General features: G+C 39.1%; 1 protein-coding gene across 2 annotated transcripts in view; it reads left to right on the top strand.

Moving 5' to 3' along the window:
* Window positions 1–24126, top strand: part of STK38L (serine/threonine kinase 38 like) — an 82530-nt gene that overhangs the window by 38306 nt on the left and 20098 nt on the right. For both annotated transcript variants that reach the window (XM_059886351.1, NM_001101092.2), the window contains 2 exons: window positions 16528–16672; window positions 20453–20504. In XM_059886351.1, coding sequence (XP_059742334.1) covers window positions 16528–16672; window positions 20453–20504 — 197 coding nt within the window. The remainder of the gene's footprint in view (window positions 1–16527; window positions 16673–20452; window positions 20505–24126) is intronic.

Here is a 24126-nt window from a genome sequence, read left to right as displayed (position 1 = left end):
GTCTTTCCAATGAATATTTGGGGTTGATTTTTTTAGGATTGACTGGTTGGATCTCCTTGCATTCCAAGGGACTCTCAAGAATCTCCTCCAGCACAATTCAAAAACATCAATTTTTTGGTACTCAGCCTTCTTTATGGTCCATCTCACACATCTGCACATGACTACTGAAAAAACCGTAGCTTTGACTATATGGACCTTTGTCAGCAAAGTGATGTCTCTGCTTTTGAATATGCTGTCTAGAATTGTCAGCTTTCCTTCCAAGGAGCAAGTGTCTTTTAATTTCATGGCTGCAGTCACCATCTGCAGTGATTTTGGAGCCCAAGAAAATAGTCTGTCACTGCTTCCTCTTTTTCACCTTCTATTTGCCTTTAAGTGATGGGACTGGATGCCATGATCTTAGTTTTTTGAATGTTGAGTTTCAAACCAGTTTTTTCACTCTCCTCTTTCACGACCTCATCAAGAAGCTCTTTAGTTTCTCTTCATTTTCTGCTATTAAGTGGTATCAGCATCTTCCATGGTGGCTCAGATGATAAAGAATCTGCCCACAACGCAGGAGACTCCAGTTTGATCCCTGGGTTGGGAAGATCCCCTGGAGTAGGAAATGGCAACCCACTCCAATATGCTTGCCTGGAGAATTCCGTGGGCAGAGAAGCCTGGTAGGCTACAGTCCATGGGGTCGCAAAGAGTCGGACACACATCCAGTGGTATCATCTGCATATCTGTGGTTGTTGTTATTTCTTCCAGAAATCTTGAGTCTAACTTATGCTTCATCCAGCCTGGCATTTCACATGATGTACTCTATATAGAAGTTAAATAGGCTGAGTAGCAATATACAGCCTTGACATACTCCTTTCCCAATTTTGAACCAGTCTGTTCCATGTCCAGTTCTAACTGTTTCTTGACCTGCTGGAGAGGAAATGACAACCCATTCCAGTATTCTTGCCGCAGGAACCCCATGAACAATATGAAGAGGCAAAAAAAGAATTTGGTACTTAGGGAAAACATTCACATACAGTGGTACCAGGAAAACTACTTCTGGGGGCTGAAAAATACAAGTTGATTTCCTTTTACTGTTCCTACCTTCCTCTCACATACTCTTAAATACTTTTTTCTTATTATAAGATGGATTGTTTTCCTCTTATGGGAAAATTACAAAATTTTTAAAAAATGAAAAAATCGAAATCATCCATATCTCACATCATATCTCACCCTAATTTACCCTCTTCCTCCCACCATATAGTTGAGTTCATATTTTACCCAAATATAAAACATCATATCCCATTTACTTAACCTTATTTTTCACATTGTTAGGTTTCGGGGGGAAATTTTTCTTCAGTATTATGTCTGTGATATTTCATGCTATCATCATTCCATCAGTCATTCCACTTACTTTTGAACATTTACTTTATTTGCTATTTTAAATAATGCTTTGATTTTTAAAAATGTTTTTGAAGCTTTGCTGCAATTTTGATTGTTTTCTTAGCATAAATTCCCGAAGGTGAAATTATTTATGTCAAATGATTTTAAAAAACCTTTAAGATCTTGATATAAATTTCTACATTCCCTACCAGAAAGGATTAATCCCTATCAGTTAACATAAGCAGAGGGAATGTAGTCATCAAGATGGTGACATAGGTCATTACTAACTTCAGTCCCGCCCCCGCCCAGAGGACCAATTATCAATTATCTATGGGCTAGACACCATTGTAAAATATCCCAGAACCCTGGGATGAGGCTGACACATCCCTTGGAACTGCAGAGACTGAGAAGGACCCTAGGCCAGCACAGTGCCACACCAAGAGGGTCTCCCCGAGTCTGTTTTTTCCAGTGGGAAAAAGAGCCCAAGTTGGACATCCAGCTCCTCCAGTGTTGTGGGACACTTCCTGGGAAGCCCACTCGGGTCTCACCTCACAGGGATCACTGGGGAAATCTGTAGAACTCAACCACTGGGAGACACTAGAGACAGAGAAGGGGATGGGTTCACAGCAACCAGTGCTCAGATCTTGGGGGACCACATTCCTGCTGATAGTGGTGCCTGAGCAGAGACCGCAGCCAGTGGCTCTGTCCATGTGCAGAGGCAAGTTTGGTAGTCCTATCTGGCATGGGGGCTCGTAGCTTGCCTGATTTGGGTCTTTAGCCAATGAGCAGGCTGACTGTGGAGCCCATTCTACAGTCCTACCCAGGCAAAGAAGCATGCTCACAGTGCCGCCTAACTGCTGAGTGTAGCCTCCGGTCCTATTTGACCAGGAACCCTGGTCAGAGAACGTATATAGCCACAGAGCCTATCCTACAGCCCTGCTTAGTCAGGGAGCCAAGCCAGCAAACTGTTTGAGGAGCCTGAACAGTGACCCTGGGCGGCCTTGGAACCCAGACTATGGTGCTGCCTCTCTGTGGATTCACCCTACTGTTCTGGTCTGCAGCAGAGCCCAGCCTAGGGCCCTATCTAATTGTTGAACACAGCTTGTGGCCTTGCCCAAGGATGGAGCCCAGCTATTGATCCTGCCCAATTGGAGAGCATAACCTGCAATCCCACCTGTTAAAGGAACCTGGATAATGACTCTGATCATCTGAAAAGCACAGTCTCTAACTCTTCCAACTGCAGAATATAGTTCTTGCAACCAGTGATCCTGCCAGTGACCTTGTCCAACAGTAGAGCACAGTCAATGGCCTGCTTAAGTGCAAAGCCCAGCCTAGGGCTCCACCTCAACATGGAGTCAAGCCAGGAACACCATCTGGTTCCTAACAACCTAAGACCACGCCCAACCAGAAACAATTGCAGAGCCCAAGCCATAGTCCTGCCCATTCATGAGTCCAACCCAAGCACCATGTTGGCAGGGAACATAACCTGCCACCTCACCTCACTAGAAGTGATTGCAGACTCCAGCTAGTGGCCTCACCTGGTTAGGAGGCCCTCCTAGCACTCTGCTGGAATGTGGAGTCCAGCCAGCAATTGCACCCAACCACAGAGCCCAGCAAGCAGCACCCACCCCCATACCTCAGAATATGCGCAGTAGCCTTATCTAACAAGAGAACCCCATAGCAAGCCCTGCCTGCCAACAGACACTACCAGCAGGCCTGTCCAATATTCCAAGCTGACTGGTGAATGTCTTTCCCTGCTGAAGTGAAACCATAAATACTGAAGGAAGAGACCATTTGGCCCCCACAAAAAAAAAAAGTGAGTGAGTGAATTAGAAGATAGGTCATTGAACTTATTTAGTCAAAGCTGCAAAAAGAAGGAAAAAGAGTAAAGACTTGTAGAACACTATTAAGACATACAAATACTTGGAATCCCAGAAGGAGAAAGGAAAGCAGTAATGGCTTAGGGAAAGAAATGGACATTCAGATTCAAGGATCCCAAACAGACTGAAACCAAAAGGGCTTTACTGAGACACATTATAACTACATTATCAAAAGTCAAAGAAAAGGAGAAAATTATGAAAGCAGCGGAGAAAAGTGACTTGTTACATACAGGGGAGCCCTTACAAGACTGTAAATCGATTTCTTAATAGAAACTTCACAGTTCAGGAGAGTGAGAGAATGATATTCAAAATATTGAAAGAAAAAAGCTGTCAACCAAGAATAGTATAGCTAGTAATGCTGTTTCTCACAAATCAAGGAGAGGAAAAGATTTCCTGAAAAACAAAAGCTGGGGGATTTTATCACCCCTCAATCTAACTTACAAGAAATGCTAAGGGGTGTTTTTCAAGCAGAATTTAAAGGGTACTAACCAACATCATAAAAACATATGAATGTGTTTATAAAACTTACTGGTGATGGTAAATGTATAGTCAAAGTCTGGTTCTTTGAAATTGTAATCAGTTCAGTTCAGTCGTTTAGTCGTGTCCGACTCTTTGCGACCCCCATGAATTGCAGCACGCTAGGCCTCCCTAGCCATCACCAACTCCCAGAGTTCACTCAAACTCATGTCCATCGAGTTGGTGATGCCATCCAGCCATCTCATCCTCTGTTGTCCCCTTCTCCTCCTGCCTCCAGTGCCTCCCAGCATCAGAGTCTTTTCCAGTGAGTCAACTCTTCTCATGAGGTGGCCAAAGTACTGGAGTTTCAGCTTTAGCATCATTCCTTCCAAAGAACACCCAGGACTGATCTCCTTTAGAATGTACTGGTTGGATCTCCTTGCAGTCCAAGGGACTCTCAAGAGGCTTCTCCAACACCACATTTCAAAAGCATCAGTTCTTTGGGCTCAGCTTTCTTCACAGTCCAACTCTCACATCCATACATGACCACAGGAAAACCCATAGCCTTGAGTAGACGGACCTTTGTTGGCAAAGTAATGTCTCTGCTTTTCAGTATGCTATCTAGGTTGGTCATAACTTTCCTTCCTAGGAGTAAGCATCTTTTAATTTCATGGCTGCAGTCACCATCTGCAGTGACTTTGGAGCCCAGAAAAATAAAGTCTGATACTGTTTCCACTGTTTCCCTATCTATTTGCCATGAAGTGATGGGACCAGATGCCATGATCTTCGTTTTCTGAATGTTGAGCTTTAAGCCAACTTTTCACTTTCCTCTTTCACTTTCATCAATAGCTTTTTTGTTTCTCTTCACTTTCTGCCATAAGGGTGGTGTCATTTGCGTATCTGAGGTTATTGATATTTCTCCCGGCAATCTTGATTCCAGCTTATGCTTCTTCCAGCCCAGCGTTTCTCATGATGTATTCTGCATATAAGTTAAATAAGCGGGGTGACAATATACAGCTTTGACGTACTCCTTTTCCTATTTGGAACCAGTCTGTTGTTCCATGTCCAGTTCTAACTGTTGCTTCCTGACCTGCATATAGGTTTCTCAAGAGGCAGATCAGGTGGTCTGGTATTCCCATCACTTTCAGAATTTTCCACAGTTTATTGTGATCCACACAGTCAAAGGCTTTGGCATAGTCAATAAAGCAGAAATAGATGTTTTTCTGGAACTCTTTTGCTTTTTTGATGATCCAGCGGATGTTGGCAATTTGATCTCTGGTTCCTCTGCCTTTTCTAAAACCAGCTTGGACATCTGAAAGTTCACGATTCACATATTGCTGAAGCCTGGCTTGGAGGATTTTGAGCATTATTTTACTAGCGTGTGAGATGAGTGCAATTGTGCGGTAGCTTGAGAATTCTTTGGCATTGCCTTTCTTTGGGATTGGAATGAAAACTGACCTTTTCCAGTCCTGTGGCCACTGCTGAGTTTTCCAAATTTGCTGGCATATTGAGTGCAGCACTTTCACAGCATCATCTTTCAGGACTTGAAATAGCTCAACTGGAATTCCATCACCTCCACTAGCTTTGTTTGTAATGATGCTTTCTAAGGCCCGCTTGACTTCACATTCCAGGTTGTCTGGCTCTAGGTGAGTGATCAGGGAAATGCAAATCAAAACAGCAATGAGATATCACTCTATACTGGTTGGAAAGGATATTATCAAAAAGGCAAGAGAGAACAAGTGTTATTGAGATTGTGAACAAATGGGAACTCCTGTAAATTATTGGTGGGAATGTAAATTGGTACAGCCACTATGGAAAACATATAGAGGTTCCTCAAAAAATTAAAAATACAAATACCATATGGTCCAGCAATATACAAAGGAAATGCAGTTACTATCAAAGAGATTGCTGCACCCTCATGTTACAGTAGCCGAGACATGGAAACAGTCCAAATGTCCACTGATTGATGAATGGTAAAGAAAATGGTGTACACGCACACACAGCCTACTAGAATGGTTTTCACCCAGGAAAAAAAAAGGAAATTTGTGACAACATGCATGAACCTTAAGTTACACAATCCTACATATCCATTATACCTCAATATAGCTATTAAAACATCCACATGGATACAGATGATGTGTAGAAAGATGCTTGATTATAGACTGGACCCAAACAAGGTTTTCCCCCAGGTTGTGGGTACTTTTACATAGGGAATATATTGCATTATTTTAAAGTTTTAAAGTTTCCATGTCTTTGATTTATTGCTAACATTGAATGTTTTTCATGTTTGTTAGCTGCTTTTACTTATGTATTTGTCAGTCAGTATTATCCATTTATTAATAGGGCTTTTATTATCTCTTTACACCTTTAATGTTATAAAACTTGTGTTATGTGTTATAAAACTTGTATATATTTTAAGAAATTATTTTGACGTAGGTATAAGGTATTTTTAACATAAAAGTTTAATATATACTGCTATTTTGCAGTTTCCCTTAAAAGTACTATCTTTTAACCTTGTTTGATAGATATACGTATATTCAAAATTTTTCGGTAATTGTACCTAGGACTATTTTCCTTGTGATGATTTCCTACTATGACAGTCCTTTTCCTTTAACTGATCAGTTAGTCATCTAATTTTCTTGTAATTTTTTTGAAGTTTAATTTTTCCTTTTCCTTTTATTCCCTGTTCCTCCTCATCTTTTTCTTCCCCTTCCCTTTCTTTTTCCTTCCTTTACTTTTTTTCCCTTTAGCTTTATGTTCACCCTTTTGTACCATTTGAAATGTATTTTGGCCTTTGGAATGAAATGAACATCTGACTGTTTTTTTCCCACAAATAGATAGCCAATTGTCCCAACACATTAATTGACTAATTCTTCCCTTCCCTTCCAACAGTCTATGATGAGATTTTTCATCAAAAAGCCAACAGTTTTTTTTTGAATCAAGGTTACTCTAGGCATTTTATGAATGTTGTTCTCCTCCTCCTCTTTGCTACTTTTGTAAACAGGATTGTTTTTCCATCTCTAAATGTCTATCTTTAAAATTAACCCTTTAAGGAGTAAATTTTAAACTTTAAGTTGAACTCTTTATTTAGAAAATAATTTGTCTTCTTTTCACTGACCCATACTCTTTATAACCGAAGCAAAAAACTTAGAAAACTCATGTTGTTGGATATTAGAAGTAGACAGAAGCATGACTGACAAGGCCAAAGGAGGGCGAGTTCTTTGAATGCATTTCTTGTCTTTGTTCATCTTACTCGTCCATGTCTCAATTCAGAGCCACAGCTTAAACCTGGGAGCCCCAAATCTCCAGATCACTGTCATGCCTCACTCTCTCTCTCACTATCCAAGAACTTCTCTTGTGTAACTTTAAGATGTACAGTGTAATGATTTGATATATGTATTAAATTCTGAAGTGATTATCATAATAGTTAACATCCATCACCTCATATAGTTAAAATTTTTTGTGTGTCTAGTGAGAACTTTTAAAATCTACTCTTAGCAGCTTTCAAATATACAGTACTTTCGATACTTTCAACTTTCAAATAGCAGTATAATATTGTTAACTTAGTCTCCATGCTGTGCATTATATCCCCAGGACTTATTCATCTTGAAACTAGAAGTCTGTAAGTGAAGTCAGCCAGAGAAAGACAAATCCCATATGAAATTGCTTATATGTGGAATCTTTTTTTAAAAAAATGATATAAATAAACTTATTTACAAAACAGTCTATTTACAAAACAAACAGGCTTAGGGAACGTTCTTATGGTTTCCAATTAATAGAACTTGATTTTAAAAAAATTTTAGGGCGACCTAGAAAATCCCATGGACAGAGGAGCCTGGTAGGCTGCAGTCCATGGGGTCGCTAGAGTCGGACACGACTGAGCGACTTCACTTTCACTTTTCACTTTCCTGCATTGGAGAAGGAAATGGCAACCCACTCCAGTGTTCTTGCCTGGAGAATCCCAGGGACGGGAAGCCTGGTGGGCTGCTGTCTATGGGTCGCACAGAGTCGGACACGACTGAAGCGACTTAGCAGCTACTCTCTAAGCTTGTTTCCTTCTCCATTGTGATGCTAAATTATCAGTATTTGAAGTTGTCTGGCATTTCAGATGAGGTAGTTAATTTTTTTAAGTTAACTGTGACTTGGTGGATTCAGGTAAGCATCTGTTGTTTGCAGGCAAGATCTGATGCATTACAGACAGAGCTATAGCAATAGGAGAATTGAACTATGTAACTATGTTTAAGAATGGTTGACTTCTTTCTGAATACTTTTGAGAAAAATGGGTTACTACGTTACCTAAACATTAAGATCTGTAAACAGGCCAGGTTTTAGATAAAATTACCACTACTTTGGCAAATTTAACTTAGTTTAATTATTTAATTTAGCTTCTTCGATTACATTTGCTTCAAAAAACACTTCCTTCTCATTTCAAGTTAAAAGAAAAAAAAACTATGTACAGAGGGAATTTGGATGAACATTCTTAAGTAGTCTGCTGTTAACAGTATTACTATAGCCAAATAAGCTTTGGGGAGCTCAACCTTTGAACTGTATTTTGGTCACCAGGAAAAGGTGCCTTTTTATAAACAGTTTTAAAAATAAAAATGATAATGTTGACTTTAGCACCGCTGCGCCATTACCACCGGGCTTATGACACTCAGAAAGCAAGGACGACTGTGTACAGATTCGATCTTCCAGACTAGTAAACAGAGCCAGTTCTCTCTCCACACATGGAGAGCGTCACATTTACTAATTAAAAGCAAAAGCTCTCCACACTAAGCAGAGTAAATAGATTTTAAGTGGAGTGAATGTCTGTTGGCCCATGGGAACGACTCCATCCTGTGAGAGGAATGAGTAGTTCTCTGAAACACTTTCTCCTGTCATAGTCACATTCCCAGATCATCACTAACGTCTAGTAAGACTTCCACCAAAAAAAATTTTTTTTTTCCTTCAAGTCTTTCTGTTTAGAAAGTACTTTTTGATACCTTTCTCTCACCACTAAAAGCACTCTAAACGTTCAAATCAAGTAGGTTTTAAGACTAGAAGACATAGAGAATATCCACTAGACAATAAATTTACAAATTAACTTACCAGGACAGTTGCTCAAGACAGGAGGAATGAGCAGGAGGATTGGGTCAAGAAGGGAAGAAAATTGATCATTTTTGTATATTTAATATGAGCCACATGTATTTAAAAGATTTTCTCATTTACTATGGAGGTATCAAACACTTACATGACGTTTCTCTTTGCTAGGCACTGTTCTAAGTCCTTTACAAATATTAACTTTTGTGATTCTTGTAAGTCCTACATTAACATGATAAGCATGTACTATATATATAAGTTGGCCACCATAATCTTTTAGTCAACAGTAAATTGAAGCACAGAAAGTTTAAGTAATTTGCTGGAAGTGATGTACCTAGTAAGTGTCTGGGCCAAAATTCAGACCTAGCAATGTGGACCTTCATCACTGGGCTTTGCCATCCTTGGAGCTTCACATCAATTCTATAAGGCGGGCCTGGTGTCTATCCATTTTAGAGCCATGGATCCTGTGTCTGGTGAAATAACTCAGGATCAGCCTTGAACTTATTTTCTTTCCCCACCAAGTTAGCATTTCTTATGTACTTCCTGTTCTTATTAATGATATCAAGATTTACATTACATTTACAAGATCTGAAATTGAATTACAGATTTCATTATTTTCAGCTGAGTATCTGAGCCCTTCTTTTAATCTCTTCTGCTATGTATTAAATTGGGCCCTTATTATTCTGCCCTAAACCAAGGATTGTAATCTCAGATGCTTACTGGAAGCAGGGAGGTAGGTGGTACAAGGAGTGAAGGAGCCTGGGCCTGAGGAAGGAAGTTGGTGAACTCTGGCAGGAAGTGGGGTTTTCAGGGACCCACTGCTTCTGTCCTCGCCGTCCATTTGCAGGCAGGATTATAGGCTCGAACTTGACAGATTGGATTTTTCGAGAGGAGCCAGAAATCTGGATTTGTATGTGAAATCTTCTCATTTCTGAAACAGAGTACAAGTCACACAAAATTTGGTTGCAGGCCCTCAGTTTTGTTACCCCTGACCTTTTGTTATTGAGTCCTCCAGGCTGATTTACACTCCTCCAGTCTAGTCTACTCAGCCTTCTTGCATCCTCCCCATGCTAGCATAATCTATCTGAAGTCCCAATCAGATAGAATTGTAGGGGAGGTTAGCAGGATCAAAAGCATTAAAACATGTAGCATTTTTGGAAGAGTTCTTGGTACTTGGGTAAGTGCTCAATAACTGTTCTTTATTGCCCTTCACTTACTGAAAGGCCTTAGACAACTCCCATTTATACTCAGGATAATTTTTTAACATGGCCAGAAAAGCATTTTATGATTCCTGACTGACTTTGCACCTTCATCTTTGGCTATTTCACCAGATGTACTCAAGCCATTCTCTACACTTGAGTGTGTCAGTTGATTTCAAGCCCTTTTAGCCTCTTCCCCTTCTGCCCTGGCCTTCTGACTTGTGGACTCTTTGATCATCACCAACAAGAGTCAGTTGAGGCATCTCCTCTCTTAAACCTCAGTCTATATTTTGCCTTGCTTTTCCCTTGTGTCACCCTAGGACTGTGAACTCCTTAAGAGCAGGGACTGTGTTTTCTCAGTCTTCGTATTCTCAGTGCTTTGGCAGTGCTGGCACATTGTGTGTATCTGCAGTAAATGTTGGTTGGAGATAATACGACTATAAAAGTTAGTATTGGCACTTGAGCTCTCACCTGACAGTGAATATCTTGTTCTTCAGATGGTACCTCAGAGAGGAAAGAAGCTGTGGCTGCTCTGTTGGGGACCCAGAGGGCAGTGTCCAGCCTGAGGACCTGTTGGGATTCTAGGTTGCACCTAATAATGAATCTAGGAAAATGTTTATTCTCCAAGGCATTAATGATGTTCTGCCCTCTGAAATGTACTTGGTGAAAGTTAAGGTGAAGTCATTGGGTAAATCATACCGGTCAGGTAAAGCAGCTCTGTTTTTCTATTTCAGAAGTATGATGGTAAATGCTTGGAGACACTACATCTATTTATAGATGGCCCCAGTGCCAGATTTGTTATCTCCTTTCCCCAGGCTTGATAAACGAAAGAATGCTGAACTGCGATTGGTAGCTTCTCCATTAATGAATAGGAGAGTCTGGACAAAACACGTGAACAGGAAATTCAAGGACACCTACTGTTGTTTTTATCAGTGCAGGAATTCTAGACTTGCAAGTTATATCCTGTTCTTTTTCTGGCTGAAGAAAGGGCTTTAGTAAATAAAAGACAAAGAACAGTGTGAAATCCATTAGAGGAATACATTTGCAGTATAACAAGTGCCAGTTATCCAGATCATTCTTTGTAATAATTTGGTCCCTTCTGTTCTTAGTTTTGCTTAATTTTAATATTATAAAGCCTATTTGTTTCTGGTTAGAGAGTAATAATTTTTGTTTTATTTTGTTTTTTAAGCCAATCTCTAAAGGAGATTATTTAATCCAGATTAAGGGAGGGAGTTTTGGGTTTTTCTGTAGTTGACTCTCTCAAGTAGTATTTGTCTCTCTGAAGGTTAATATAACACCAAATGATACTGTAGTTTTTAATCCAAAGGAAATTGTTAGATATGAGACATATATAATTTAAAATCCATTAATTTTGAGTTCAGTTACTCACCATCATTTATAGAATGCAGACTGTGTGCTCAGCACTTTGCCAGGTGCTGTAATTTTGTTACAGAGATGAACAGACATAGGTTTTGCTCTGATTAGGTTTTTAAACAAGGCATACACTTCCATGTATGTATAATGTGAATGGAAAAACCATGGTGATCATGGTTAAATTATATAGTGTTTGGAAGTCTCTTTTCATCACTCTATATCCCTTCTGGATCTTGGAGTTATAAGTTCATTTCATCTTTCTATGGAAGAATCCTTCTCTTCTTTTTATGTTTACCCCTCTTTCATAAAGACTTCAGGTTCATAAATCTTTATCTCAAACTATCTCACATTTTTTCTGCACTGCTAATGCAAACGCTTTCTGTGGTTTGGAGTTGTTTTTAGTACCCCAACTTCTTTATGTTTCACAGAAATTTCCCCCCCAAATTTTGCTCAGTAATATTTCTGGCCACTCCTAGCCCCCTAGTTTTGCATCATCTGGGAGAGCCCTGTCAGCAATAGGGCTTAATATTGGCCATCTTCTCCTGCCACTTTGAATAGGCAGAGGTGTCCTGGGCAAGATAGTGGTCAATCTTTTTTTTTTTTTAAGATTCCACTTTCTCCTTGTGCCATTAAACAGTTGAATAAACAATTCTCTGTTTTGATGCCGTGCTCACCAACTTTCTTAAGTCTTTACATCTAACTTGCCTACAAAAACAGAGTGCATTTGCCAAAACGTGCAAGTTATCTGTTTCTTGTTCCTCTGTTTCTTACTGTGTAAATCCGTAAATTGCCATTATGTCTTGTTTATCAGTCTCTTTTGAACTTTGTGAGGATTAAGTATCTTCCATAATCTAATTGCCCTGGAACACTGGCAGCTGAAGGCCAGACCCTGCTCCTTGGCAGACAGAGCAGAGCAGCCTGTTTTTCGAGGCCCTTTGGCAGCCTGTCAGCTGCCACACCCTGAGTTCATCATACATCCTTCTTTCTGACTTCTAAAAGCATTTGTGTTGTTTAGTCACTAAGTCGTGTCCACCTCTTTGTGACCCCCATGGACTGTAGCTCCACCAGCCTCCTCCATCCATGGGATATCCCAGGCAAGAACACTGGAGTGGGTTGCCATTTCCTTCTCCAGGGAATCTTCCCAACCCAGGGATCAAACCCGCATATGCTGTATCTCCTGCATCGACAGGCAAATTCTTTACCTCCTAGCCACCTGGGAGCATTACTGATGTGTTATTTCTTTGTGCTTTTTCAAGGGGCATTATAAAAGGTTTTATTTATTAGTTTTTTTCACCATTCATTTTTTGAAAGGAAACTATAAACCTTGGATAACTATAACTGAGTCTTGACCTTTTTTCCTCCTGCTGATTGGCAAACCAATTTGAAAATTCTCTTGTCAGCTACAGATATTCTGGACAAATCAGAAAGTACTCTTAAAATTTCTAGATATTGCTCTTTGTTGGAGTTTCTAAGTCCCCCCCACCCCCCGCCAAATATTAAAAAAAGTAATAGGCACTTTTTTAAACCAGTGTTTGAAAATAACTGTCTATAAACTTAAAATTTATATGCCTAAAGGGGGTTCCCTCAATACTGCTGCAAATGTCAACCTATCCGCCTTTATGAGGATTTAGGATACGTATTACTTCATTAACGATGCAATGTAATGGGAAGTCATACAGTAAGAAACTACTAGACTTCCTAAATTTATTTGACTTCTTCCACTTCCAGCCAGTCTTCCAGCTCCCGCCTTCCTCACCAAATCCCCAAGTGCCAATTAGCAAACATGACTGGGGATGTTTGCTCTGTACTATCCCATCCCTTCCTTTCCTTTCTTTGACCTTTCTGCATCCGATCCTGAAACATAGACCATGAACCCAGTTTTCTGAGATTTCCAAAGATAATGTGACAGCATTGCCTTAGGTAGCATTCCAAGCTTTGTCATCATGTTCAGTCGTGTCCGACTCTTTTCAACCCTGTGGGCTGCAGCCTGCCAGACTGGTCTGTCCATAGAATTTTCCAGGCAAGAATACTGGAGTGGGTTGCCATTTCCTCCTCCAGAGGATCTCTCCTACCCAGGGGTCAAATCTATTTCTCCTCCATGGAAGGTGGATTCTTTATCACTGAGCCACCTGGGAAACCATTCCAAGCCTAGTGCTCAAAAATCACTTGGCCAGGATAATTCCTGAGCTCATTTTATTATTTTTTCAAAAATAATATTCACTATTATTAAAGCACATAAAAAATTAAACTAAATGCCTAAAATAATGTCTTACATTTGTATAATTTCTACGTTGTGTTATCTCAGATGGCCTTAGACTAGGCCTGTAGCTAGCTACAGTACACAAGTACTGTAATTCCTGGGTCTGAGGGGAAAGTGACCTGAGTTCAGAGCATTGTGGTGATTTGAATAGGACCCTGGTGGCTCAGATGGTAAAGCATCTGCCTGCAATGCAGGAGACCTGGGTTCAATCCCTGGTTTGGGAAGATCCCCTGGAGAAGGAAATGGCAACCCACTCCAGTAAACTTGCCTGAAAAATCCCATGGACAGAGCAGCCTGATAGGCTACAGTCCATGGGGTCACAAAGAGACGTACACGACTGAGCAACTTCACTTTCACTTTTTCACTTTCATGTAATCATTTAGCAGCAGAACCTGGATTAGATCTCCAGATATCTGACTCCAAGGTTCAGTAAGTTTCTTTTTCTACAGTTGCCACCCTTTATAGGCAAATTTTGCTAATTTTTTAAACTCTCCTTTCACTCCATCCCCTATTTGATAAGTGGACTCATTTCATTGAGTAATACCTACTCTGAGTCCAATATAGTGCTATCAAGGTGAACACTCAAGAACGATTCAGGGCAAGTTCTTGCCCAGAAGTGCTCCAAGTTTAGTGGGATAGGCACATGATGTGATCAGCGCTTATACCTGGGGTATTTGTTACATGTGGCAGAAAGCACACTTGAAATAATGCCATTTGGTCTCTTCTGGCAAATTGATGTCTCTCCTGGCAGGGAACCTTAGGGAAGTCACCACAGTAAGGCTTCTGTCACATTGGGCTGTGAAGGATCAGCAGTAGCCCTGCAGATAGAGCATAGGACAGAACTGGTTCAGGAATAGGTCATGCCAGGGCTTGGAGGCATGAAAAGGCCAAGTGAGTGGTGAGGAAGGGCAGCAGATAAGGCCAGAAAGGCAGATTGGAGATAGGCGGGGTGGGACTCCGAAGCTCACCAGCTGACTTTTCCAAGTTTCAGTTCCTTTCTTTACTGGGCTGTTGTGAGGAAGAAATGCAATCATGCTTGGGAGTGCCATGGTCTTAAAGCCTCAGGCAAAAAGGGGGAAATTAATGAATAAACTCTCATAAAGTTTCTGATAGATATCAGCAGTCTGTGTATGAGTTGTCCTTATTTATCTTGCTGAGCTCATTTGACTTGCTGTACATGCCATGGACAATTTTAAACAAGTAATGTGATCAGCTTCTTGTTATAAAAAGATTCAGAGTAGCTAGCAGAGAAACAAGTTTATGATGTTAAGATAATAAGTGCAATTTTAGACATAATGAGGTTCAAGCAGTAGATTGAGGTATAAACTCACTAAGACAACAGCAGAACTGGGAGTTTGCCATAATTAAATTGTTTACTTTCAACCTATGTATGACTTGTCTCACATGAAGAATGAGATTCCTGGAGTGTAGTTCAGTTCAGGTCTGTATCTAGGGCTCTGTGTCTTGCTGTAGTTAGTTAACCAGAGGTTGGTGTTGGGAGTAGGTGGCAGATTTGGAAGAATACTTTTAGCTATTAATGCAACGTTGGATAGTTACCCTGGCAATCTGGATCTTCTCTAGTATGGTCTGTAATGATCTCCCATCTAGATTAGCAAAAGCTTCTTTAATGTATGGAGCCATTCTAGGTTTTTTGTTTTGGGTATTTTTGGGGGGGCAGTGGGGTCTAGATGTAGACTATGGTGAGCAAGTCTCTAGGGTCAGTGCCCACCAGAGTTCAGTCTTAACATTCCTTATCTTGTCTAATTGTCTACCTTATCTTTTCCTTCTTGGTTTTGTTGTTGTTGTTGTTGTTTGTTTGTTTTTTGGCCACGCCACACAGCATGTGGGATCTTAGTTCCCCAACCAGGGACCAAATCTGTCCCCCTTGCAGTGGAAGCATGGAGTCTTAACCACTGGAACTCCGGAGAAGTCCTCACATTATCTTCTTTAAACCAGTACTTTGCTTGGCTGGCTCAATGGTTTTTAAAAGTTGGCACCTGCATGACTTTAAGTAAACAAACATGGTCCAGGAAAGACCACAGAACTTCCCTGTTGTCACCTGACTTGATTCATATGTTTTTGCTTTCTGCCTGGTTCCTACAGGCATTTGAGTTTCATCTGAAAATGAAATGGACCTATCAGTCTAGAGTAGTGTACTAGACTTTGTCCTAGCACTATTTGGAATGACTTAGGATTCAGGATGAAATAGGGTATCCATGGACTCCATTCAGAGGGGCTTGTTTCTGGGGCATCCTTGGTTAAGCCTGCGTTTCCACTGCAGAGGGCACAAGTCAGGGGATTAAGATCCCACATGCTGTGCCACGTGGCCAAAGGGGTTTGCTTCTAAAAGTAGTTTTTCCCTAAAACATAATACCCATAAGAATTGCTCTGACAGATGTTCGTGTGCGTATTTGATATAACACTACTTGATTCATACAATTTATATGGCAGAAACTACTTCTTGCTGTTTAACTAAACTTCATTAACTCTTTTGGAGATGTATGTTTATTGGGTCATAAGTATTAGCAAAATCTTGTGAATTTTATTTAGTAATCAGTAAGACAACCACAAAATTGATTGAACCTTTCTTGTTTTGAGTGACTGGTGAATATGTATGTGACTGTGTTCGTATTGTGTGTGGACTGCTACTGGTGCTTCTTGAGTGTGATTTACATCAGCCAGCACAGAATTATTTCTGTTGCTTTGGAGATGGTGTATCTTTCTCTTTCTTTACTATATTTACTAAATACTGTGTTTCATTATTATATTATGTTACTTATAATGTGAGAGACTCCAGTGTCTTAACTGTTAGGGTACAGTGTTGTTGCCTAGTAGAAATCAGGCCATTTCTAGAGTTTGTTAAAAGAGATAGAAAGTTTCCTTTTCCTATGAAATAATTTGTGTCTCTGTGTCATTCTAGTTTCTGTTACTATGGCAATGACGGCAGGGTCTACAACCACCTTTCCTATGAGCAACCATACCCGTGAAAGAGTGACCGTCGCCAAGCTCACATTGGAGAATTTTTACAGCAACCTAATTTTACAGCATGAAGAGAGAGAAACCAGGTATAGTAAAGGCTGGTCAACATTTTCTGTGTAGTTAAAGAAGCTATTATGTTGCAAGTGGGATGTAAACATGTTGTCCGTTAATAATATAAATATTGTGGATCCTTGAATGCTGATTTTAAGTTTCTCATAATGACAGTATACTTGGTTACTTGTTTTACCTTCACAGAATAGTGTCTTGTCCTGGCACCAATATATTTATATCTCATGTTAATTGATGTTTTAAACAATGTTTCTGACATTGAGATTATGGTATATCTTTATACTTTCTTTTGTAAAAAAACTTTCTTTTAGAGAGCTAATTCATGAATGACTGCTTTTAATCCAGAAATATTTGTAGTGTTGTGTGTATATCAGTGGGAATGAGAGAATTTTTTTAAAAATGACGTTATTTTGCCTTCAGAAAACTTAGAGTAAGGAAGATAATGCACATGAATATTATATGAAAGGGTGAAAAGTATGCCCTTTGAGAAGGGTGAAGAAAGGAGAGGTTGTTTTTGACAAAGGCAGCTGGGAAGGCTTCATCAAGGTTGATGGCATTTGAACAGAGTCCCTAAGGAAGAGTACTATTAAATATGCATGAAAGGGAGAAGGGAGAGGTTAACCAGCTGGAGGGAGGATACTGGAGACAGAAGAAAGCACCTTACCAGGTCAGGCATTGTCCAATTTAACTCCAACTAAATTTTTACCATTTCCTGCGAGTCGTGGACACTTCAGATCAAAGCTATTCTCATGGTAGTAAAGAGCCTTGAAAAATTTTGAACAGAAGATCTAAATGATCACAGGTGCTTCTCTGGAAGACCACTTTAGTTGTGTTGTACAGAATGGATTGTGGGAGGAGAAATTAGAAACAGGAAAGGATGTAGTCCCAGCCAGTGGAAAGTAGGCTAGCTTTAGGATTATGCCAGCAATAGTAGGGAAGATCTCAGTGAGAAAGATGGGAGAAACATGGCAGCTACCCAGATAAGGAATCTGAGAGAAAGAAGTCAGTGCTGGCTCTGAAATTTCACACCTGGGCAAACAGAGAGTGGTATAACTTAGTGAAATAGAACTCAAGGGGAAGAATCTGGTTTTGGATGTAATTTTGGGTGGGTCTAACTACAGATTAGACGTGGCTGGGGAGAGTACAGAACTGGAAAGTGAAACTCAAGTGACTGTTCAGAAGTCAGCTTAGAGGAAGGAAATAGAAAGCTAAGAAAGGTAGAGACTAGTGAGGAGAGTAAATGCGTCTTTGATCAAAATTCCTAGAGGAAAAGAGGAAAGAGAATGGAACAGAGGTGAATTAAACTGAGTTCACCATCAGTAGACATTCCAAAAGATTCAACTTAGGCAGAACGCAAGTGAGCACACTCAGAGGATCTAAACCTAAATATGTAGATAAATCTCAGCCAAAATGGACTGTATAAGAAAACTTTGACAATAATGATACTATCTTAGATATTTTAAAGAATAGAACTAAAGTATTTTTCTACAGTAGACTATCAGGAGGGAAGTGGAATTAAATTGTTCTTAGAGATCAGTGTGTCCTAAGGATAGGGATACAACATAGAGAGGAGTAAAGATTAATTAATTTCAAGCTTTGACAAATTAAGAATGCTTGTTATAATTTCTAGGGTGGCCACTAAAAGAATAAAATTAGTTTGTAATTTTCAAATTAATAGAAGGAAAAAAAGAGCTAGGGGAAAAATAAGTTCAGAAGAAAGCAAGGGAAAAAGAAAAACTGAAATACCTAAAAGTAACCACAAGTAGAAATCACACCATAAGTTAGAAATAAAACATATAAGAAATTACTGTAATTGTAAATATATTGAAAGTCTGAAAGTGATCAGATCATCAAGGAAGACTGAATGAAGTAAAAGAGAAGCAAGGAAGGAAAGTCCTGTATTTTTTCAGTGGCCACTTAAGTTACCATCTTTCTCAGTGAGAAAGATGGAAAAACATGGCAGCTACCCAGATAAGGAATGTGAGAGAAAGAAGTCAATGCTGGCTTTAAATTCATGAGAATTTTAAAGGTTCATTATTGCCTTTTATTGCTGAAACCTTAAAGTAACTCAGTTTTGCCTTCTGTTCCCAAACAAAAGAAAATAGATATAAAAATTAGTTTTTTAAAAAAATCATGGTAAGTGCCATAGAAGTCAAATTAAATAGCTCATGTTTCCTAAAAGCTTGTACTTTAAGGAACATGTGATGGATTTCTTAGGCTTAATTAATTGGATAAATGCATAAGCCAAATAAAGTACCAATCAATACAAAGCTTAAGATCATTTCAGGAGGAAACTATGTTTTAAGAAGGGACAAGAGAAGCCTGTGGGTCTTCTCATTTAGGTATGGAAACAGATGAAAGTTTTTGCATCTCTCCCCAGAAGGAAGGATAAGTTACTGAGGTGTTGGCTTTAGAAGACGAGCATAGGGATTTGACAGAAGAATAAAGTTGTTTGTATATTGATAGTCCCCCCTGTGATAATGGTCTTCTGACTCTCTGGATTCTTCTTGCAGAGAAGAAAACTCAGATCATTCACCAAGCAGCTCTGGTGTCTAGAGGGGCATGATGGCAGACACAGAGTCCAGTATCAGGAACTTAGTCCATTCAAAGGGTTGGCCTTGGGCAATCATGTGTAAACAAAATATAAAAATCAGTGTGATTAGCACCAAGGTAGGTGCTTATTACTAGAATTGAGGAAGTAAGTGGAGAATATTCTTATAAACAGCTGAGTTATGAACAGGCTTTAGATAGTTTTGTTATGAATTTTCCATAAGAAATAAAGAGGATCTTAACAGTGGTTTAGGAAAGAGCTTCCCTTTGGGCATATTTTCATAAACATCATGGTTTCAATCCTCAACCCTTATGGATAAATCTTTGAACGTTAGTCTTTTTCTAGTATGCTGCAAAACTAATTTGGAAAAGCTCTCCCAGGTTTATCATTAGGACAAAAAAAAAAGCAATACAGTAGAAATGAAATACTAATAGTCACTTGGAAATGAGTTGCAAAGTAGATACTACAGCTGTCTGTCTGGTTACCAGTTATTTCATGCATACTGACCAACACCACACATCCCCTCACCCCACCCCCCACTCCCTCTGTAGCTTAAGTAACTTCAAGGGTACATTTTAAAATATTGAAGAACTGAACTTGGCTATACCTAGCAATGCAAATATTCTAGTAGTTAATGGGTTATTTTCTTAATGTATATATATATCACTTTCCAATTTCCCAAGAATTATAGTAGAATCAAATATACTTAATTGCACTGAACATCTTTCCTTGATTAATTAGGAAGATCAAGTTTAGAGGTAAAGTGAAGGACGTAGACAAGCTTTAGCTGATAAGCGTTAAAACCAAAGTTCAAGCACAGGGAAGCCTAGAGATATCTACCTTAAAAAGTTTTACTTTTAGTCACTATAGTTACCTTTTTATACATCTAGGATAAACACTGATAAATGTTAATGATTTTGGAGGTTTGAACATTAGATAACAGAGTTTTCCATGTTAGAACATGAGTCACCTTTGCTAACAATTCATTTAGGCAGCTTTAGAAGTAAATTATTCATTTGGCTAGTATAAGACAGCTAAATCTGGACTGGGCTCATATTTTGAAAAATAAATATATATATACACACACACATAATCACTCTTTTTAGTGATTATTTTGATTCAACTTGAAAGATTTGTTTTTTAGCAGAGCAAACTGAAGTGTAAATTTGAAAAAATAAATGTACATTTCTTAAATGGAAATACTTAGGAACACATTTAAATTTAAATTATTTTTTCTTCTAAAAAGGCAGAAGAAATTAGAAGTGGCTATGGAAGAAGAAGGATTAGCAGATGAAGAGGTAATGTAAGCTGTAATTACTATGACTAATGCCTCTGTTATATACCTGAAAGTCACTAAATCTGAAATGCTCTCACTACAAAAAAAAAATAGCATTTAGTTATGTGATGTGATGGATGTGTTAACTAACTTTATTGTGGTCCACATTTCACAATATATATTCACTTGTATCAAGTCATCACATTGTAGGAGATGCCCTGGTGATGGACCCCATGCTTCCACTGCTGGGTATCTGGGTTTGATTCCTCTTTGAGGAACTAAGATCCTGTGGATCACATGGCATGCATGGCCAAAGGGTGGGGAGAAAAATTACCACATTGTATACCTTAAACTTACACAATATTATATGTCAATTACCTCTCAATAAAAAGGGGGAAACTATAATAACTGTACAAAAGCTACCCCAGTGGCTTTTTCAAGTATTAGCGCTAGTGGTAAAGATTCCTCCTGCCAATGCAGGAGACATAAGAGAACACGGGCTCGATACCTGGATCAGGAAGATCCCCTGGAGAAGGGAATGGGAACCCACTCCAGTATTCTTGCCTGGAGAATCCCACGGATAGAGGAACCTGATGGGTTACAGTCCATGGGGTCACAAAGAGTTGGACATGACTGAAGTGACTTAGAATGCACACATGATCTTATAATTTAGATAGTGTGGGTTTAATATTTGAACGTGGTTCTTCTTACTGTGTTGCTATGATGGAAATCTTTGAAAGGGGGAAGCTTTTTTTTAATTCTAAGAACATATATTCCGTGAATAGTATCTACAGTATTCTAGGTGTGAGGAATAAGAAAAGAGGGCTCCCAGAAGAATCAGTTAATTGCCAAATCTTCTTTTAAATTTTCCTGCATGTTTCTTAAAACCTCCTGGTTCACTAGTCTGGTGCCTGGAACCCAGTCGTGTAAATGGCTGTGTATTTCACCTGAAGACTCACTGCCCCCAGCTAGTCTGTCTTGTGTTCTCAGCTATGTTCCCACCCCCAGTTTTCCTATGCACTGCAACCAGGGTTACCTGTCAAAACCCAGATCTGACCAAGTCACTCTTTTGTTAATACCCTTCACTGGCTCCCATGTTCTCTCAGGATAAGGCCAACTCGTAACGTGAGTGGATATACAAGTCCCTTTATAATTTGGCTTTTGCTTCCCTTTCTCTCACCTTATCTCTTGTCACCCCACCGCCAGGCTGCTCAATGGGATAGAATTATTTTCATTTCCTTGCTCCTGCCTGTAGACTTTCTTCTGTGCATCTCTGCTGCTTGGAACTCTGCCTTCTGCCTGCTTGAGTTCCACTACTCTTCACGATGCTTTCTGTCTCTTTCTAGGCAACACGTCCACTGGGACAGTACACTGTTCTTGTCCCTGGGACAGCCTTAAAACCATCTTCCCAGAGTAGAAACTCCATGACATCTATTCAGCATTACGTGATCCGGGCTGGCAGAGGGCTGGGATAAATATTTGGTAAATGAACAAATGGACAGTGGATCTCTCCCTAAAGAGTTCATAGATTAGAAGGAGAGATTATATGTGTGTACGTGTACAAATAGGTATACATGATAGAATGTGGCAAACTTTGAAAATATGGAGGGATTTTTTCCTAGTTCAGGGGATCAGAAAAGGTTTCACGGAAGAATTAACAGTTGATTTGAATCCTAAGGAAATAGGTAGAATTTACATGATTGTTAAGAGGTACATTCAAAGTAATGAATATGTGCAGCATATTGCACTTTAAAAATGAACTATATGAAAGCAGATGTCCAAAGGCCAAGCAAGTGTCATAAACAAGAGAGGCTGGCCACATTGGTTTCCTAGGGACATTTCATCTTTTGATCTAAAATATTTTACATACTTAATTTTTTTTTTTCATTTCCACGAGGAAATAGATTTTTTTGTCTTGTTCTAAAGATTTTCTCCTCACAGTTTATCTTTTAATAAAGAATACCACTTTTCACTTTGCTGAAAGAAAACAAGACCACCAGCATGATTATACCGGTTTCCCATGACTGGCACTGGGGTGGATGGAGGTGGCCTGGTTTCAGGGCTATCCTGTTGGCCCAGTGAAGCCAAGTTCTGCTTTTCAAGAGAAGCTGGAAATCTGGACTTGTATGACATCATTTGCCTTTTCAAAATATTGGCAAGTTAGAATGATTTAAAAACAACTTAGGGGCCAAATCACATGCATGTAAGAGTTGAGTATAGCCTCTCATCCACACCAGGAGGTACTAAGTACATCTAGAATTGTTCTCTTTAATTCTCTGTAACTCACAGAAAATGTGAGGCTCTAAAAGTTCTCAGTGGCCTAAAATAACCATGTATAAAAACATCCAAAAATTTCAGTAAAGATATTAGAATTCACAAATGCTTCTTGTTGGGCCCCATGCTAAGCCCTAGACTGTCACAAATAGACATGGTCTCTGAAAGAATGTACAGTGTGCTGGAACTGTCTTTATGTGGGGTGGATCTTTTCAAAGTAAAATTGTTTTATAAAAATAAATTTATCCTTAATGCATTCTGTAATAGAAACTAACTTGTGAAATGTAGCCATGAGAAACATTTATAAGAGATGAAGTTGTTACCTGATGTATTCCATATCTTAAAACTTCTGTGTACACTGTCTTCTACAAAAATTGAGCACCCTGCAAAATGAGCATTTGAGGAACACTCATTTGAAGAGGAATGGAGAAAAAAAAAGAAAATGGTGTATTTCTAGTTCTATCTCCTTTTAAATCCTGCCTAACATAGAATATTATTTACTGTAAGGGAAAACCAAACTGCACAAGTTTAAGCTGCAAGAGAGCCTTGAAATGTTAAGCCTGCCCGTAGATTTCTGTTGTCATCTTCAAGAGGAAAGAATATGATTACCAAAAATATGATTATAACTTTATTTGCTTTCCAAGATGACTTGATTTACACAAGTTGTGAGCAGATATATCAACATGCTTTTTTCATCAGTTTTTTAAGAAATGTGAACTTGTTTCAACTCTCTTTGGACTACAGTGTGGACTTTGATACTATGGATAGGTTTTTTTGTTTTTAAAGTACTATGACAGTGTCATAGGTGATTTCCCTTCTTCATAGGTTTGTATATTCCATACACTGTGATCTCCCTTTCACCATTTAATAGCTGTCTCCTGACTACATAAATATTGTTTACTTACTACACTACACAACCTGTCAAATAGTAATAAGCATTACTTTCTTTGACTGCCTCTCTTGTCTGTCGACTTTGAGCATAATTTATGAAACTGTGATGAGGTCTTTTCCATTCAGATTAGACAAGTTGGAGTCTGCATCCAACTGTACATTGTTAAATCCATAAAGCCAGAAATTCAGCCTGCCTTTCAGAATTCTTGTATTAACCATTTGTGTAATTTTTAAAAGGGTCTTTGCTTCTTTGAAAACTGGTGTTATAATGCCACCGTGTGGCCTTTTTAAGTTAGAGTCAGAGTTTATAACAAGCTACTTCTGAACTATCCTTTTGTTTTACTAATAATTCATTTTTCAACATTATTGATGCAAAAGGCATTTTTAAACAAAGAAGTTCTTCACTATTTTCACCACTGGTGTGACTTCATTTAGCTGTTTAAAGGTGTTTAGATTGAAGACATAATTTCATGATTTTA

This window comes from Bos taurus, chromosome 5, assembly GCF_002263795.3.
Source record: "Bos taurus isolate L1 Dominette 01449 registration number 42190680 breed Hereford chromosome 5, ARS-UCD2.0, whole genome shotgun sequence".
Classification (NCBI taxonomy): domain Eukaryota; kingdom Metazoa; phylum Chordata; class Mammalia; order Artiodactyla; family Bovidae; genus Bos; species Bos taurus.
The sequence above is the reverse complement of the archived record's forward strand: the minus strand, read 5'-3'. Positions and strand labels throughout refer to the sequence as shown.